The sequence below is a fragment of the Bos javanicus genome, chromosome 5 (genome assembly GCF_032452875.1).
Source record: "Bos javanicus breed banteng chromosome 5, ARS-OSU_banteng_1.0, whole genome shotgun sequence".
Lineage (NCBI taxonomy): Eukaryota > Metazoa > Chordata > Mammalia > Artiodactyla > Bovidae > Bos > Bos javanicus.
The window spans coordinates 89,388,500-89,407,766 of NC_083872.1; the positions used below are offsets into that span (position 1 = coordinate 89,388,500).

Genomic DNA, 19,267 nt, shown 5'->3' on the forward strand with positions numbered 1-19,267 from the left:
GATGTTGGTGGCACAGGTCCTTGTTTCTTGCTGGATTCAACGTAATCTACCCTCTTGAAAAACTGATGCAGTGACTTCTGGATAGTAGCGCTTTGGATAGTAGCACTTTGGATGGTAGCACTAAAGATCACTAGATCCAGAAGTGGATCACTAAAGATCCTGACTTCTGGATAGTAGCACTTTGTTTCTCATCGCAGATGACGCAGTAGCACTAGATCGTGCACTGCTCTACGTTTGTGTTCCGTGCCTCAAAAACTAACAGTGCCTCCTCAAATCAAGAAAACGCCCTTGCCCAGTCCTGTGTTGTGAATCGTTTCCGTTCCTCAGTTACTTCTTCCTCGTGTCTCTGTCCTTCCTCTGGGCCTCCAGTTCTATCAGGTCTTTATTAGTAAGCTCCTTGTGTTGCACAGCAAGGAGTTCAGTATTATAAGAACAAGTGACTTCTACCATCTTTAAACCTCACTCCACTCTCTTAATTATTTTCACTTTTGTTTCCATCGTTATTGCTTGGTGCTTCTTAGCAGTACAAGCTACATCATCGCTGCTCTTACGCTTGCTTCCAGACATCCTGTGCTCGAAATAAACATACTGCACTATTGCACTCTGTTCTGTACTGTATTGTATTGGGCTTCCCTTGTGGCTCAGCTGGTAAAGAATCCGCCCGCAATGCGGGAGACATGGGTTCGATTCCTGGGTTGGGAAGATCTCCTGGAGAAGGGAAAGGCTACCCACTCCAGGATTCTGGCCTGGAGAATTCCATGGAGTTGCCAAGAGCCGGACACAATTGAGAGACTTTCACTTTCACAGTAAAGTGCACAGAAGCACAACCACTTGTAGATGATACACACATGTGACAGTGTATGCCAGACACATGAGCTAACTTACATGATCGGGTATGTGAACGCATACTGACATCTTTGAACGTTCAAAACTTGAAGGTTTGCGTGTAGGGGACTTACTGTGTATGCTCACTTGGTTTACATTTTACATCCTAGATCTTATTTGAATGCTTAAAGCATTCCTGAGCATTGATCTTTAGCTTCATAGCAATTGACATGATTACTTAACTTCATTTAAAACTATCTAGACTGAAAAATAATACTATCGACTGAGATAAAGCTGGCAGTTTTGATCTCAATTATCCAGTCAATTGTTTTGCTATTTTTTTCTTTCTTTCTGTGTATATGCACCTGTGCTTTCGGTGTTTTTTACATCCTGACAGCTTTTTAAGAAGATGGAATTGGGCATGTTTTATTGCTTACAAAATGTCACTTAAAATCTTGGTTGGTGATCAAAATAGAATATAAATTTTGATTCTTATTAAAACCTGGGAATGTAAGAATTCAAAAAGGCTTGACTTTATTCTGTTTGTGAAATAAGCTTTATTTTAAACAAAGCTTTGTTTATTGGTAAGTATCTAAATATTTCAATTGGGCATTCTGAAGCAAATTTTATTTGTCATATTTAGCGTCTGTTAAAATAGTGTGTGTTTGTAAAAAGCATGATTTTAGGACAGCTAAGTTATTGCAAATTTATTTAATAAATTTAGAAAGAAGTACCATTTTTGGGAAACCACCCTTCTATGTTTTGTCACACGCTATAATCCTGAGAGAGATCATAAAGGATATGAGAATAAAGGGAGTAAACAACGTCTCTCTTGATCTAACTGGGAAAAGAAAATATTTAAGATTTGTGTTCAAGAGTTTCCTTCCTTACATAAGGTAATACATTATTTTTGGCAGGTGTTCCAAAATTGTAGCTGCATTCAAACACCAGGAAATTCATCTGCAGTTCTTGGGCTGTGTGACAAAGGAAAAGACTGTTCCATGATGCTACAGTACTTTTTAATCTTGTCCGTGTTCAGTAGTTTCATATTTTCCTTATCTGCCATCCCTGGATATATGGTTCTCCTGAGGTACAAGAATTATTTTCTTTATTTGGATTTATTTCTGGTTATTTAGTATGGAAGCTTTTTCTAAGAAAGTCACATGAAGCTCACAGTATCTAAGAACTTGGTGCTCTAATATAAGATTTTCCAAATAAGCATTGTTGAATTTTACAAAAATTTTTAAGTTAGCAAATTTAAATGTTCATCTGCTGGTACTTCCCTCCCTATCTTTCCTACCTTATTACTTAGAGTTAAATAAGCAAACGCTCATGGTTTAACACAAGAAGAGACACATTTATATTTTAGGGTAAACCATATGAAATGGTCATTTTCCTAGGTAAGAGTGGTTGCCTATAGTTCATTTCCTGTAGTTTGATGTATTAGGACAGTGGAATTAAAAGCTGTTGGAAGTCCCAGTTTCACCAGTTATTATCAATAGGGCAAAGGCAGGTGAATTGATCTTTCTGAGCTCTTTTTTTTTGTTTAATAAAAAAAATGGATATAGTAATGAATGCTCAACTGTCTTAAGAGGCTCTTGTGAAACACAAATGTTGAAGGGCTTACTAAAACTAGGAAATTGGAGAGCTAGATTGTAAACTTAGGTTTATCACACAAGCTTTTTCAATGACAGCATCTTCGTGCCTCATAAGCAATTTTAAACATAGCTAGTAAACGAAGTCCATAGGTTTTTCCATCTTGAAGAAGAGTTAAATTGATTGTAATTCTCAGTTCATAGTTCATTCTAGGTGGGGTGAGGTTTTTCTCTTATTTTATTTTACTTTATTTTTATTTTTTTCATTCCATTTCCCACTTCCTATCACCATAGGCATCCACATTAATATGATAGACATACAGTCTTAAATACATGCTTTCCTTTGTAAAATACTGTTTGTTGTGTATTGTTGTTGTTGTTGTTTTTAACGATTTTATTTATGGTTGTGCACGGTCTTCATGCTGCGTGGGCTTTTCTCTAGCTGTGGCTCCTCTTGTTGCGGAGCATGGGCTCTGGTACCCACAGACCTCAGTTCTGCGGCTCCCGAGCTCGAGAGCCCCAGCCCAGTGGCTGTGATGCATGGGCTCAGCTGCTCTGCCACGTGTGGTCTTCCCAGACCAGGGGTGGAACTCGCGTCCCCTGCTTTGGCAGGGGGGCGATTCTTTACCACTGAGCCACTAGGAAAACCCTCAGGCGTATTTTAGACTAGTTTTCCACGCTCCTATCTGGTGAGAGAGGCCTGGGAGCCGGGAGTCCTCAGCCACAGTGCTGGCTCTGCCATCAAAAGCGCTGGGGCCTCTAGCGAACGCCTGCCCCTCCCTCAGTGTCTGACTCTTTGCCCACCAGGTTCCTCTGTCCATGGGATTTCCCAGGCAAGATTACTGGAGTGGGTTGCCATTTCCTTCTCCGTGTTTGTTGTGTATTGTGTTTTATATGCACAGAAACAATACTGTGCTACAAATTTGTTTTGGTTCAAAATGCACATGCAAACATAAATTCACCAAATACTGCTTTTATTTATGAGTTATTCTCATACCATCAATTCATGCCTCTTCATTGGGTTTTCCTCAGAGCTCAGTTGGTAAATAATCCGCCTGCGATGCAGGAGATCTCGCTTCAATTTCTGGGTCGGGAAGATCCCCTGGAGAACGGATAGGCTACCCACTCCAGTATTCTTGAGCTTCCGTTATGGCCCAGCTGGTAAACAATCCGCCCGCAATGCGGGAGACTTGGGTTCGATCCCTCGGTTGGGAAGGTCCCTCGGAGAAAGGAAAGGCTACCCTCTAGTATTCTGGTCTGGAGAATTCCATGAACTAGAGTCTCAAAGAGTTGGACATAACTGAGCGACTTCCATTTTCACTTTCATAGCCTCACTAATATTTAGAATTATTGAACTTTCTGACTTTTACTATTCCAATGGGTATTAGATGGTAGCTCACTGATGTTTTAATACGTGATTTCCTAAATCAATGAGTTTAAGAATTTCCTTAAACTTTTTTTCTAGCTACTAGTACTTTTACTTCAAGATGTTTATTCATTATTTTTGTCCACTTTCATGATAATTCCTATAGTTTTCTGGTGAATTATAGATGTTAATCTAATATTATTTACTTGATACAATTATCTTCTCCTGATCTCTCATCTTTTCTTCATAATTTTTCATAGTTTTTTTTGTGTGTGTGAAATTCAATCCTAACTTTTGTTGTACTGAAATCTGACAATTTACTTGCCTTAGGGTTTATGTATTGGGGAGTCCCATTTCAAAAGGGTTTTTATATTACTAATTTATAAAAATATTCCCCTAAATTTTATCTTACCAGCTATATAGCTTTTACCTAGTTCTTTAAATCATCATAAGTTTATCTTTATGTGTGGTGACAGGGAGAGAGAGATTCAGTGTTATTTTTAAACCAAACAATTGTTTTCCCAACATGATAGCACAAATAAGAAGTCCTGTTTCCATTGATTCATGGTGCCATCTTTATCATATTTAAAGTTTTTATGTAACACAGGATGTTTTCACGCATCCAGAGTTTTATTTGTCTGTTTTCAAATTAGGGACACTGCATATGTTCATGTGTCATACGGTAGCTCTTCTTCACCCACTCGTCATTTTCACCTTCACTCTTCCCTTTTTCACCCCCAAATTGATTTAGCTATTGATGCATGAAACTTTATACTTACATATAAATTTTGATTGTATGGATTATATATATTAATTAAAGAAACTCTGACATCAAATATTTGTGACCATGAAATACTTTTCCATTTATTTAAAATTTCCTGTATAGATACTACACATACATACATATATTTATATATATATACATATATATATATACACACACACAGAAAATGGCACCATGTACAATTATATATGTACCCATTTATATCCAAACATGCATATATATGTATACATATCCATATATATATATGGATATGGGCTTATTTGTAATTTAATATGGTACTATTTTCTCATATTTTCTAGTTGGTTATTGTTGGTTTAGAGAAATACTGTTGATTTTTTAACATTTACTATTTATCCAGCAACTTTTCTTATTTGTTCTGATAACTTGCTGACTTTGTTACATGTTCTTTATAGAAATATGTGCACACAAGGAGAGTTTTATCTCTTTGCTTCTAAAGCTTATACATCTTAGATTTAAAAAATTTTCTTATAGCATCAACTTGGACCTCCAAAACTGTGTTAAACTGTAATGGTGATAATGAGTATTCTTGTTCTTTTGTATTTTTAATGGAAACCATATAAAATTTTTCCATTAAATATGATGCTTGCTATAGATTTTTAGTATATATATTTTCATCTAGTTTCTGAGTTTTTAATCATAGAATCAGCATCAAACTACTATTTTTCCTCTTCTAGGAAAAATTTTACATATAATCTTCCAATTCAGTACTTTTAGTGTAGTGAAAAAAGTGATAGATTTTTCTATGTTGAGCTGTTTGGACATCTAAGAAAAACCATAGTTAGTCACATTTAAATAATAATTTATTTAAAATTATTGCGTCTATGTTGATTGGTAAAACATAAATGTTATTTTCTATTCTTTTTGTTTGTTTGTTTTGGAATCATTCTAGACCCACAAAATGAATTGATAAATTTTCTATTTTTCAATTTCTGGAACTATTTACATTAAATATCTATCTGTTGAAAGTTTTATGAACTCACTCATAAAACTACTTGTACTTTGGGCTTACTTGGTCAGTGATACTTGGTTATTATTTTCATTATTTTCATAAATGTTTCATTATAACATTTCAATTTAATGTTAGTGTCTATTTACATTTTCCATTTATGCTTATACCAGATGTTACTGCATAACAGTTTATAATATTCTTTGATCATTTGGATATTCTCTATCTGAAGGATTTTCCATTTTTTCTTTATTTTGTTTATTGCATTTTTATTTCTTGATCATTGTTGCCAGAGGTTGCTTTTAATTTCTTTTTTAAAGAAGCAATTTTTAGTTTTGTTGCTCTTTATTTCATCTATTTCTGCTTTTTATTTTATTTATTAAAAAATTTTTTTTGGTCTTTTTTTGTTGTTCTATATCTAACTATTTGAGCTTAACACTTACATAATTTGTTCATTTTGATTAATATATATATAAAATGATGAATTTTCTTCCAAGTATTGCTTTAGCTATACCTCAGCTAATATTTTCTATGAAGTTTTATTTCTAACTGTTTTGTAACTTCTTAGCTATAAGGATTTCATGCTTTTGTGAGATCATAAGGTGGTATGTTAGAGGTAGAGGAGAAAGAAAAATTCTTCAGTAAAATTTAAATACCATATTTTCTATATTAAATGGCAACCATGGGAGCAAGAGGGTCATGTGAGGTCTCCTGATTTTATTACTTCCTTCTGAGTAAAATCATTGATGTTGCCTAAACAATCTGTGTTAGTGAACTGGTCAACTGTATCTAACTCTATTTGCTGAAGAGTTTTTCAAAGTAGTAAAAAACTTATGCCAAGAAAATGCCCATCAGTTCAGTTCAGTTCAGTCACTCAGTCGTGTCCAACTCTTTGTGACCCCATAGACTGCAGCATGCCAGGCCTCCCTGTCCAGTACCAACTCCTGGAGTTTACTCAAACTCAAGTCCATTGAGTCAGTGCTGCCATCCAACCATCTAATCCTCTGACGTCACCTTCTTCACCTTCTCCTCCTGCCTTCAATCTATCCCAGCATCAGAGTCTTTTCCAATGAGTCAGCTCTTTGCCTCAGCTACCAAAGTATTGGAGTTTCAACTTCAGCATCAGTCCTTCCAATGAACACTCAGGACTGATCTCCTTTAGAATGGACTGGTTGGATCTCCTTGCTATTTAAGGGACTCTCAAGAGTCTTCTCCAACACCACAATTCAAAAACATCAATTCTTTGGTGCTCAGCTTTATAGTCCAACTCTCACGTCCATACACGACTACTGGAAAAACCATTGCCTTGACTAGATGGACCTTTGTTGGCAAAGTAACGTCTCTGCTTTTGAATATGTTGTCTAGGTTGGTCATAGCTTTTCTTCCAAGGAGTAAGCGTCTTTGATTTCATGGCTACAGTCATCATCTGCAGTGATTTTGGAGCCCAAGAAAATAAAGTTTGCCACTGCACCACTATTTCCCCATCTATTTGCCATGAAGTGATGGGATTGGATGCCATGATCTTAGTTTTCTGAATGTTGAGTTTTAAGCCAACTTTTTTACTCTCCTCTTTCACTTTCATCAAGAGGCTCTTTAGTTCTTCACTTTCTGCCATAAGGGTGGTGTCATCTGCATATCTGAGGTTATTGATATTTCTTCCTGCAGTCTTGATTCCAGCTTGTGCTTCTTTCAGCCCAGCGTTTCTCATGATGTACTCTGCATATAAGTTAAATAAACAGGGTGACAGTGTACAGCCTTGACGTACTCCTTTCCCTATTTGGAACCAGTCTGTTGTCCCATGTCCAGTTCTAACTGTTGTTTCCTGACCTGCATACAGATTTTTCAAGAGGTAGGTCAGGTGATCTGGTATTCCCATCTCTTTCAGAATTTTCCACAGTTTGTTGTGATCCACACATTCAAAGGCTTTGGCATAGTCAATAAAACAGAGATAAGGTAGAGATACAGAGTTTTTCTGTAACTCTCTTCCTTATTTTGATGATCCAGCTGATTTTGGCAATTTGAGCTCTGGTTCCTCTGCCTTTTCTAAAACCAGCTTGAACATCTGGAATTTCACGGTTCACATTGTTGAAGTCTGACTTGGAGATTTTTCAGCATTACTTTACTAGCGTGTGAGATGAGTGCAATTGTGTGGTAGTTTGAGCATTCTTTGGCATTGCCTTTCTTTGGGATTGGAATGAAAACTGACCTTTTCCAGTCCTGTGGCCACTGCTGAGTTTTCCAAATTGGCTGGCATATTGACTGCAGCACTTTCATAGCATCATCTTTCAGGATTTGAAATAGCTCAACTGAAATTCCATCACTTCCACTAGCTTTGTTTGTACTGATGTACTGATGCTTCCTAAGGCCCACTTGACTTCGCATTCCAGGATGTCTGGCTCTAGGGGAGTGATCACACCATCGTGATTATCTGGGTCATGAAGAGCTTTTTTGTACAGTTCTTCTGTGCATTCTTGCCACCTCTTCTCAATATCTTCTGCTTCTGTTAGGTCCATACCATCTCTGTCCTTTATTGAGCCCATCTTTGCATGAAATGTTCCCTTGGTATCTCTAATTTTCTTGAAGAGATCTCTAGTCTTTCCCATTCTGTTGTTTTCCTCTATTTCTTTGCATTGATCACTGAGGAAGGCTTTCTTGTCTCTCCTTGCTTTTCTTTGGAACTCTGCATTCAGATGCTTATATCTTTCCTTTTCTCCTTTGCTTTTCGCTTCTCTTCTTTTCATAGCTATTTGTAAGGCCTCCTCAGACAGCCATTTTGCTTTTTTGCATTTCTTTTCCATGGGGATGGTCTTGATCCCTGTCTCCTGTACGATGTCACGAATCTCCGTCCATAGTTCATCAGACACTGTGTCTATCAGATCTAGTCCCTTAAATCTATTTCTCACTTCCACTGTACAATCATAAGGGATTTGATTTAGGTCATACCTGAATGGTCTGGTGGTTTTCCCCACTTTCTTCAATTTAAGTCTGAATTTGGCAATAAGGAGTTCATGATCTGAGCCACAGTCAGCTCAGATCATGAACTATACATCATCTCTACTTAGAAAGCAAATTTTAAAAATTACTGTCTTAACCTATTCTGCCAGCTGGTGGAATCATATATCTTGCATGCCCCTGACTCACCACAGTTCAAAGTTCCCTACTGTAAACATGTGGTGTCCACTAAAGCTCCAAAATATTTAGGTGAAGGAATTCCAGCTACAATTAAAAGGGACAAAGAAGAATCCATTAGCAAGTTAAGAAGATAATATGATAATTGGTAAGAACCAATAATATGATGTTTTTGCTAAAAATGTATTGTGTCCTTTTGTTTAAAAATTTGCTTTCATTTTCTCAGCTTTGGTTAGTCAAAGAAGGGAAGGGAATACAGAGGAAATCTCTAAGTGAATTCATTGAGCAGATAGCCATGCTAATGCTAAAGTGAGTGGAGCATAGAAAATGCCACGGGAAATGATAGTCTTTATTTCTACATGTAAGGGCTTCCCAGGTGGCACAGTGGTAAAGAATCTGCCTGCAATGCAGGAGACCTGGATTTGATCCCTGAGTTGGTATTCTTGCCTGGCAAATTCCATGGACAGAGAAGCCTGGCAGGCTACAGTCCAAGGGGTTCCAAAGAGTTGAACATGACTGAGTGACTTATACACACACAGACACACACACACATTTCTGTGTAAGGAATTTCAGGCAATGGTGAAAAGGTGGGGGAATTTTTGGAAAGAATGGATGAATCTGTGCAGCTTTTAAATAGATACCAAATCACTTAAAATATGTTTGCTTTGGATTTTTTTTTTTAATCACTTTCCTTGGAAAACTTTTATTTTTGTTTTCTTTTCTCTTTACATTTACTTATGTAAATCCTTGGCTTTTCTGTATTTTGTTAATATGAATAATTTAAATACACCTAGGGTTGCATTCTTCTTTGGTTTGAGGCTAAAGGTATAACCATTAGAATCACAGACTACTTTGAGAAGAGGATACTGAGGTAGAAATCAATTGATATGAAATGTTTTCTTCTTTGATAACTTTATGATAGAAATGAGTGAGCAAAAAGTGATGGATAAAATGCCAAAGACCAGAGGTGGGGCTTCTGTGAAACTTATGAACTGAATAATTAGGCCTTGAATAGCCAAGACTTGAATATGCAAGAAAATTTGCTAATGCTCAATGTGTTACTAGCATACAAATAGTTGTTTTAAGAAACTATGGTAGTTTTTAAATTTTTGAATTCATTAATTTTTTAGGTGTGTCAAGCCTGAAGAGAAGTCTCTTGGTGTGGGATTACATGCATTTTGTACACGAGTATTAGGTAAAAATAATTACGTTTCCCAATATCACATCAGACCACTATTAAATACTAAGTAAATGAAGTCACTCCCTCAGAGTAACAATTTAGCAAATATCCCTTCTGCTTGTAAATAGCACTTTGTAATTAGTATGAGAATAAAGAACAAGAAGAAATGAAAAACTTCTTCCTTTTACTTGAAAAAGACCTAGCTGACATTCTACTTTTCATCAATAAACTTGAAAAGCAAAGAGGCAATGCTTTGTTAAAATAAAATGTGCTTGTGGTTCACCCAAAATATTGCAGAAAAAAGTATAAATAATCATTAATTCAATGCTTTTCTCTACTGATAATTTTTAATTTTGCCTTTATCCATCTAATTACTTACCTTTTTAAATCTAGAAACTTAACTCTAAAAGTAACTTCTAGTTTCTAAAAGTAAAATTTAAAGCTGTAGATTTATATTCTGTTAAACTGTTCTACAAATAGAGAAACTTTTAATACTTTCAAACAAAACAACGTATCTTCTTACCTTGCTAATGGATTCTTCTTTCTCCCTTTTAATTGTAGCTGGAATTCCTGCACCTATATATTTTGGAGCTTTAGTGGACTCCACATGTTTACACTGGGGAACTTTGAAGTGTGGTGAGTCAGGGGCATGCAGGATATACGATTCCAACAGCTTCAGGTAAAGATAGTAATTTAAAATTTGCTTTCTAAGCAGAGATAATGTATAAAATGGTACATGGTACCATAGTACATGTCTAACACTTTTCTTTGTCAAGTGACTAGACTACTTTGGTTTTATTTACAAAATAGGTACTGATACTATATCGCCATTTCTTATTTACATATTCATTTTATTTCCTCAATATTTTCAAAGCACTTGATAAATATAAGCACAGGTGGCTTTCAAAAGGTTGTTCCTTAAATTGGTTGCAATCAGTATATTATTGAAGGCCATGTCTGTGGAGTAACTACCTATCTAAATTATATTACTGTCAAGTATCCCTGTTTAATCCTACATCATTCCAGCATTTTACTAGCTTAAATCCTTACTTCCTTTGGCCATCCACTTCTGATCTTTAAAATATTTTTCTCCCTTAGTAAATTTCACTGACACAGTATTCTTCGTGTTTCTTCAAGTTTTATTTTTTGTAAATATAGATCTGATTTTGAACAAACTTCATCTGATACCAACCTGTTTTTGAACAAAACTCTTCCATTTTTCTCTTTATTTTCAGATTATTTTCCATTTGGAGACCTGAATTCTGTTTAGATTTGTCTTAATTGCTCACTATGGGCAGTAAGACAACTCTTTTAATAACTAAAAAATGATTTGGTATTGTTTAAAAGAGGCTAAGGTCTTCTCTTGATCAGTAAAAGGATATATATGTCAAGAACTGTGAAGAAAGCAGACAATGAGATTCATGTTTTCATCAGTTCCCTTTTCCTCGGTTATACTGACTATAAGACAAAACAGAATTTAAAGTAAGAAAAAATTATAGAGTTAAAAAAGGGTATTATGTAATAATAAAAGAAATACTTTACCAAAAATATATAACAATCATGAATCCATATAAATCTATCACTATAACTTCAAATATATAAAACAAAAATTCACAAAATTACAAGCAGCAGTCTACAGAGTAGAAAATTGAAACACAAACTTTTACAACAAGTGAATATAAAATACAGGTGAAAAATTCATGAGGATATAGTAGATTTGAACCATCTGACTATGCAAGTATTATCTAATATAGTGATTTTTTTTAACCCAACTATCAGCAACCATAGGAAAATAATAGAAATCTCATTGTAAAATAGATTTTAAAAAATATTTTGCATATTATTGCTGTGATACTAAGGAGGGAATAAGATACAGATACACCCAAGAACTAGATCAAATGATCTGCTCCCTCTGTGATTATTTATAGTATCACTATGAAAAAAACTAGGAAAGACCTAAGAACCCAGGGAAGTTGGAAAAGCAAAGGGAAAATGAGCAGATTTGGAGGAGTAAATACTGAGAAACAAAGCAAGCAAAGGAAACCAAAATAAACAAACAACAAAATACTCAAAAAGAGCTTGTAAACTAAAACATTAAAATACATGAATAAATCCAATAGTAAAAATGACAAGCACATAAATTACCAGTTGAAAGGTGACTTCATTCCAGATTAAATTTACTCTAATGTAAGAGTCTGACAAACTTTAAGATGTTTAACCAGCTCAATAGGATTAAAAATAATAAATTGATAGCATAATACCCATTAAAATGAATAAGAAATAACAAAAAAAATTCTAGGAGAAATAAGAATATGAATAAGAACTCTTGGAAATATTAGAGATTAAATGGTAGCATTGAAATAAAAGGAATTCTAAATAGATAATAAATTTCAAGTCCACATAAGTTAAAATGAGAATTGGTGACCTGAAAGTGGGTATTATAGAAATTATCTGGAATGAAAATTAATGATTTGATCTCATAAACACAAAAGAACCACCTTAATAATTTTAAAGATCAATTAGAAATTAAAAGATATATCTCAGAAATTTTCAAAACAGAGAGCAGAAGAAATAGCAGAAATAAACGAATGAATTAATGGCTTAGAATTTCCTAGAATTTAATAAAGACATACATTTTCAGATCACAAGTGCTCTTTAAATGCCTAGTAGGATGAATTAAATAGACATATCAAAGTGAAATTACAAATGTTCAAATTAAGAAAAAAACATAAGCACAACCCAGAGAAATAAACATATGGCTTATAAAGAAATATGATTCAACCAATAGGGATAGATTATCAACAACCATAGATCCTAATATCTTTATGATCCTTATTGCCTTGGGTTTGGGTTGAAACAAAAACACAAACTAGAGAACAAGAAATGGGCAAATGTGACTGACTGCATATAAAACTAAAAACTTGTTTGTAATTAAAGACACTATAGACAATGAAGAATGAGAGAACATAAACGTGAGCATCAGGAACTCTCATACACTGCTGGTGGTGAATCAAAACTACTGAAAAAACTTTTGGGAAATATTTACTAAGTTGCAGGCATCAAAACGTACCTACTTCCCTTGTGGCTCGGACAGTAAAACATCTGTCTACAATGAGGGTAGACCTGGGTTCGATCCCGGGTTTGGGAAGATTCCCTAGAGAAGGAAATGGCAACCCACTGCAGTACTCTTGCCTAGAAAATCCCATGGATGGAGGAGCCTGGTGCAGGCTACTGTCCATGGGCTCACAAAGAGTCGGACACAAAAGAAAGTGAGCGACTTCACTTTCTTTCTTTTCTTTCTTTCTACTAAGTTGCATCCTCTAAAATCCTTAGACATATTTTAGAGAAACTCTTGCTCACATGCACAAGGAGACATGTCAACCAAGGTTTATTGCAGTTTTATTAATATTAGAAAAAATCTGAACAAAAGTGTCCAATAGGAAAATGGATAATAATCTGTGGTGTGTTTATTACTGAAAACAGGTTTGGTTCGGAGAAGGCAATGGCAACCCACTCCAGTGTTCTTGCCTGGAAAATCCCATGGGCAGAGGAGCCTGGTAGGCTGCAGTCCATGGGGTCGCGAAGAGTTGGACACGACTGAGTGACTTCACTTTCACTTTTCACTTTCACTTTTCACTTTCATGCATTGGAGAAGGAAATGGCAACCCACTCCAGTGTTCTTGCCTGGAGAATCCCAGGGACGGGGGAGCCTGGTGGGCTGCCGTCTATGGGGTCACACAGAGTCGGACACGACTGAAGCGACTTAGCAGCAGCAGCAGCAGGTTTGGTTTCGAGAGGCAGTTTGGTAGAGAGGAAATGTGCTTGAGTCAGAAAAGCTGCCAATCTTGGGAGAAGGTGAACTCATGTCCAGAGACCAACTCCAAGGATTCTGCTCAGTCATGACTGTTTTTAAAGGAAAAATATTGAGGGGGAAGGATCTCAGTGAATCATCGAGGCAGGAGAGTTGGTTCTGTTTTCTTCTCCTTTGAGTGCAGACTGGCTGACTCTCTCTTCAGGTGTTAACTTGCCTGAATGATCTTCCTGCAGGATTGCTAAAAGGGCTGTTGGAGGGCAGAAAGCATATCATTTTTTAACTATTTAATTCTTCTTTCTTACTTCTTTTTATCTAGGAAAAGAATCAACAGGTTAGGCAACACATGGTGTACATTCAAGAAAGCATAAATCAGGAATTAGTTTCAATTGTTTAGTGATTTCTTTACTATAATTAGGTTTTTAAAGTTACAGGGGACAGAAATGGGTAAACAGAAAAGGGGCAAAACAATCGCTTTTATGTTCATATGTTGCAATATAGTTCAATAGTTAAAAATAAACAATGTAGAACTATATGTATAAGCCTAGTTTTAAAATGGTGGACTGATAGAAAAAAATTTCAGAATAAAAATATAATATTATGCCAATTATTTAAAATATAAAAATATATGCAATAATTGTATAAAGTATGAGTGGATACATGCGTAATTTGTAAAGCTATAGAAATAAAGTAGGAACAAAATCCATAAAATTCAACATAGTGTTACATCTGGAGTGGGTTAGAATATAATAGGATCATAGGAATACACAGAGGAATTAAATGTATTAATATCTTTTAAATTGGTCTGAAACAAAAATGGCAAAATTTAATCTTTTAAAAAACCTGGGTGATGAGTATAAATATGTTTAACTCTTTTTTCCCTTAATTCTTGATATGTTTCCTAATAAGAGAAAATTTTGAACTAGGAAAATGAATACAAGAAGCAGAAATTCATAAATAGACTATAGACCATCGAGGTAACAAAAAAGCTGTGCTTTTGAAAAGATTAAAATATAATAACAACAATCTGGAAAGGCAAATAAAGAGAAGAGGCGCAAATAAGCACTATTAAAAATGGAAAAAATATAAATACAGATACTTAGGAATTTTAAACATTGTAATTTGGAAGCATATTAAGTAGAAGTTTTTTAGATAAATATGTATTGCCAACTTTTACTATAAATATATAGTACTATATTTTCATAGTCATTAAAAAATGTGAATGAGTCACAAATTTTCATCTTCCAAAGGCATTAAGTCCAGAAGCTTTGAAGGCAAGTTTTACAAATCTTCAATGAACTGATGATCCCTGCATTATACAAGTTATTCTTGTATAATGGAAAAAGAGGGAAAATTTCCCTGTTCATTTTATAAAGCTACTGCAATCTTGATATTGACATTGGACAAATTCAGTACAAGGCAAAAAGTACAAGCTGATTTTAGTCATACATGCAAAAAGTTAACAAATTGAATCTATTAATGTGTAAAAACTAACAGAGTTTGTTCTGAATGATAATACTAGTCTTGGCTATTCTGCTAACTACATACAGAAAAATGATTTGGTGATATTTTACAAATTCAAAACTAAAACTTTGAGCAAACTCAGAAGCAAAAGCAATTTCCTTAACCTGATGAAGATCATGTAAGGAAACACAGGAGTAAATATTACAATTAGTGGTGATTCTTTGGAAGCATTCTTGCTAATTCTGAAAAAAACTGCTATCACTGTCAGTATTAAATTTAAGTTAGTATATTTAATGTAAAAAGATAAAATAAAAACAGTAACACAAGATTAAAAAGAGGAAAATAAATTTTGATTTTCCTGGATAAAAAATTCCCCAAATCATTTTAACAAAAGTTAGAATTCATCAGCTAATGAATGAAAGCTCATTAGGTTCATTCCTAAGATTCATGGGATTCATTCCTAAGGCTGACATGCAAAACAATTAGCTGCTGTTGTCCTTGTGGGGTAAAATATTAATAATTAAAAATATGCAAAACTAGTTGTATCTTTGTAAGTTTTAATATATTTTAACTTTTTTTTTTTTTTTTTAAAATAGATACATCTATCTTGGATTACCGGCAGCACTAAGAGGATCAAGCTATATTCCAGCCTTTTTGATCCTCTTTATTTTGAGGAAGTATCGACTACCTGGGGAAAATGCCTCTTCAGAAACTATGCTTGTGGCAAAGTTTACAGGGAAGGAAAATGAGGGCAAAGAAATGGATCAAAATGCCAAAGTTTTGAATGACGATGAATTGAAAACAAAGCTATAATACTCTTTTATATCATGCTTTCCAGAATTGGAAAACACAATACAACTTAATCATTTTTAAAATCAATAGAGGTATGGCAGATAACTTTTCCTTATTTTTAAGAACCTCAACATTTTTTTTTAACTCAAGAAGAAAAAATATTCATAATAGTATTTCTGAGGCAACAATGGCATTTGAGATTTTCCTCAGAGAGACATTTATAAACAAAACAGGATATTAGAACCAGCTTTATTTTTATGTTAAATTGTTAAAACAACAATTTCTCTTTTAACTCATGCAAAATATTTCCCACATCTCTTCCAAATGATTTTTTAAAATTTCCTATTATGAAAATCTATTTAATTCTATTGAAATCCTGCTTTGATATAATGATTATTAGGAGACTGAAATTCTTTTCTTCAAATGTGAATATTTAAGGATTTTGCTCAAATTTAAGTGAACAAAGTAAAAGAGGTGAACAAAGTCAAAGACTTTAAGTGAAAGAAGCCTAAATATTTTTATTCTATTTTGGAATTTTTCTTTAACTCTTCCTATTCATTCCAGAAATGATTCTTTTAAAATAGATTATGAAATTCTGTCCTTAAAGGACAGAAATGGTATGGACCTAACTGAAGCAGAAGATATTGAGAAGAGGTGGCAAGAATACATAGAAGAACTATACAAAAAAGATCTTCATGACCCAGATAATCATGATGGTGTGATCACCAACCTAGAGCCAGACATTTTGGAATGCGAAGTCAAGTGGGCCTTAGGAAGCATCAGTACAAACAAAGCTAGTGGAAGTGAAGGAATTTCAGTTGAGCTATTACAAATCCTAAAAGATGATGCTGTGAAAATGCTGCACTCAATATGTCAGCAAATTTGGAAAACTCAGCAGCGGCCACAGGACTGGAAAAGGTCAGTTTTCATTCCAATCCCAAAGAAAGGCAATACCAAAGAATGCTCAAACTACCACACAATTGCACTCATCTCACACGCTAGTAAAGTAATGCTCAAAATTCTCCAAGCCAGGTTTCAACAGTATGTGAACCGTGAACTTCCAGATGTTCAAGCTGGTTTTAGAAAAGGCAGAGCTACAGGGTGGGAAGATTTGGGAGAATGACATTGAAACATGTAAAATATCATGTAAGAAACGAGTTGCCAGTCCAGGTTCGATGCACGATACTGGATGCTTGGGGCTAGTGCACTGGGATGACCCAGAGGGATGGTATGGGGAGGGAGGAGGGAGGAGGGTTCAGGATGGGGAACACATGTATACCTGTGGCGGATTCATTTTGATATTTGGCAAAACTAATACAATTATGTAAAGTTTAAAAATAAAATAAATTAAAAAAAAAAAAAAGAAAAGGCAGAGGAACGAGAGATCAAATTGCCAACATCTGTTGGATTATTGAAAAAGCAAGAGAGTTCCAGAAAAATATCTAGTCCTGCTTTATTGACTATGCCAAAGCCTTTGATTGTATGGGCCACAACAAACTCTGGAAAATTCGGAAGGAGATGGAAATACTGGACAACCTGACCTGCCTCTTAAGAAATCTGTATGCAGGTCAGGAAGCAACAGTTAGAACTAGCATGGAACAACAGACTGGTTCCAAATAGGGAAAGGAGTACGTCAAGGTTGTGTATTGTCACCCTGGTTATTTAACTTACATGCAGAGTACATCATGAGAAACGCTGGACTGGAAGAAGCACAAGCTGTAATCAAGTCTGCAGGGAGAAATATCAATAACCTCAGATATGCAGATGATACCACCCTTATGGCAGAAAGCAAAGAACTAAAGAGCCTCTTGATGAAAGTGAAAGAGGAGAGTGAAAAAGTTGGCTTAAAACTCAACATTCAGAAAACTAAGATCATGGCATCTGGTCCCATCACTTCATGGCAAATAGGCAAATAGTGTCAGACTTTATTTTTTTGGGCTCCAAAATCACTGCAGATGGTGATGGCAGCCATGAAATTAAAAGATGCTTGCTCCTTGGAAGAAAAGTTGTGACCAACCTAGACAGCATATTAGAAAGCAGAGACATTACTTTGCCAACAAAGGTCCATCTAGTCAGGCTATACTTTTTCCAGTAGTCATGTATGGATGTGAGAGTTGGACTATAAAGAAAGCTGAGTGCCAAAGAATTGATGCTTTTGAACTGTGGTGTTGGAGAAGACTCTTGAGAGTCCCTTGGACTGCAATGAGATCCAACCAGTCTGTCTTAAAGGAGATCAGTCCTGAATGTTCATTGGAAGGACTAATGCTGAAGCTGAAACTCCAGTACTTTGGCTACCTGATGCAAAGAACTGACTCATTGGAAAAGACCCTGATGCTGGGAAAGATTGAAGGGGGGAGGAGAAGGGGACTACAGCAGATAAGATGGTTGGATGGCATCACTGACTCAATGGACATGAGTTTGAGTAAACTCCAGGAGTTGGTGATGGACAGGGAAGCCTGGCGTGCTGCAGTCCATGGGGTTGCAAAAAGTTGGACACAACTGAGTGACTGAACTGAACTGAACTGACTCACTAATATGCTATCACTTGCTTTCTGTTCATTCCTTCCTTTGTGATTCATATCATATATTTCTCATTTTTCCAGAGTACTGACAAACTTAAGCAAGTAATTAAAAATCATGTAGCAAAGATTGTTGGTTTTTTTTTCTTCAGCTATTCAAACTTAGCAACTAAACTCTGCAGACCAATATGATCCCCTGAAAATTGGTTGCATCATTTAAGAAGAAAGCCACAGAGAGGACTGAGTAGAACAGGTTTGGGTGGAGGATTAAAAGTTAAATTCTGTGCTTGTGAAATTTGAGATTTCATTTCTGACTGTATTAAAAAGAACCATGATTCAAGACAGGAAGAGTGTTGACACTGGAGAATGGAGCTAAAATCATCGCAACTGAGGAGTTCCAACTCAGGAGAGGTGTGCCAACTGTGATGAGGGACCATTGGGTATTGGGGTGAAATGAAACTTGGATCTGCTGTATTTGGGAAGGGAGGAAATGGGACAGTGGTCTGGAAGGTAAAAGAGGAGCGAGGACTCACCTTGTATCCAGAGAGTTGTGAGAAAAACAGCTACCATATGAGAAGCTTTTGGGGGAAGCAGAGTCCTCAGGAGAAACCCAGATTTTGGTGAGGCTGAAGCTGTGAAAAAGAATGCTGGTTTATGAGTTTTAGAATATGAACAGTTTTGGAGATGAGGGACTCAGAATTCCAGAGGATGCACTGAAAGTGGGAAGATTTCAAAATTTGAGTCTGAGAGAAAAAGTTGATAATTGGAAGTATGGAAATTAGACAATGAAAACTAGAAGAAAGGGGATGAGAGATCATCTGGAATTCTGGGAATT

General features: G+C 35.4%; 1 protein-coding gene across 3 annotated transcripts in view; it reads left to right on the forward strand.

Moving 5' to 3' along the window:
* SLCO1A2 (solute carrier organic anion transporter family member 1A2) overlaps positions 1–18,562 on the forward strand; it is a 113,157-nt gene extending 94,595 nt beyond the window's left edge. For all 3 annotated transcript variants that reach the window (XM_061417677.1, XM_061417678.1, XM_061417679.1), the window contains exons 12-15: positions 1,743–1,915; positions 9,797–9,861; positions 10,408–10,525; positions 15,718–18,562. In XM_061417677.1, coding sequence (XP_061273661.1) covers positions 1,743–1,915; positions 9,797–9,861; positions 10,408–10,525; positions 15,718–15,934 — 573 coding nt within the window. In that variant the 3' untranslated portion in view covers positions 15,935–18,562. The remainder of the gene's footprint in view (positions 1–1,742; positions 1,916–9,796; positions 9,862–10,407; positions 10,526–15,717) is intronic.
* Positions 18,563–19,267: the final 705 nt, after the last annotated feature.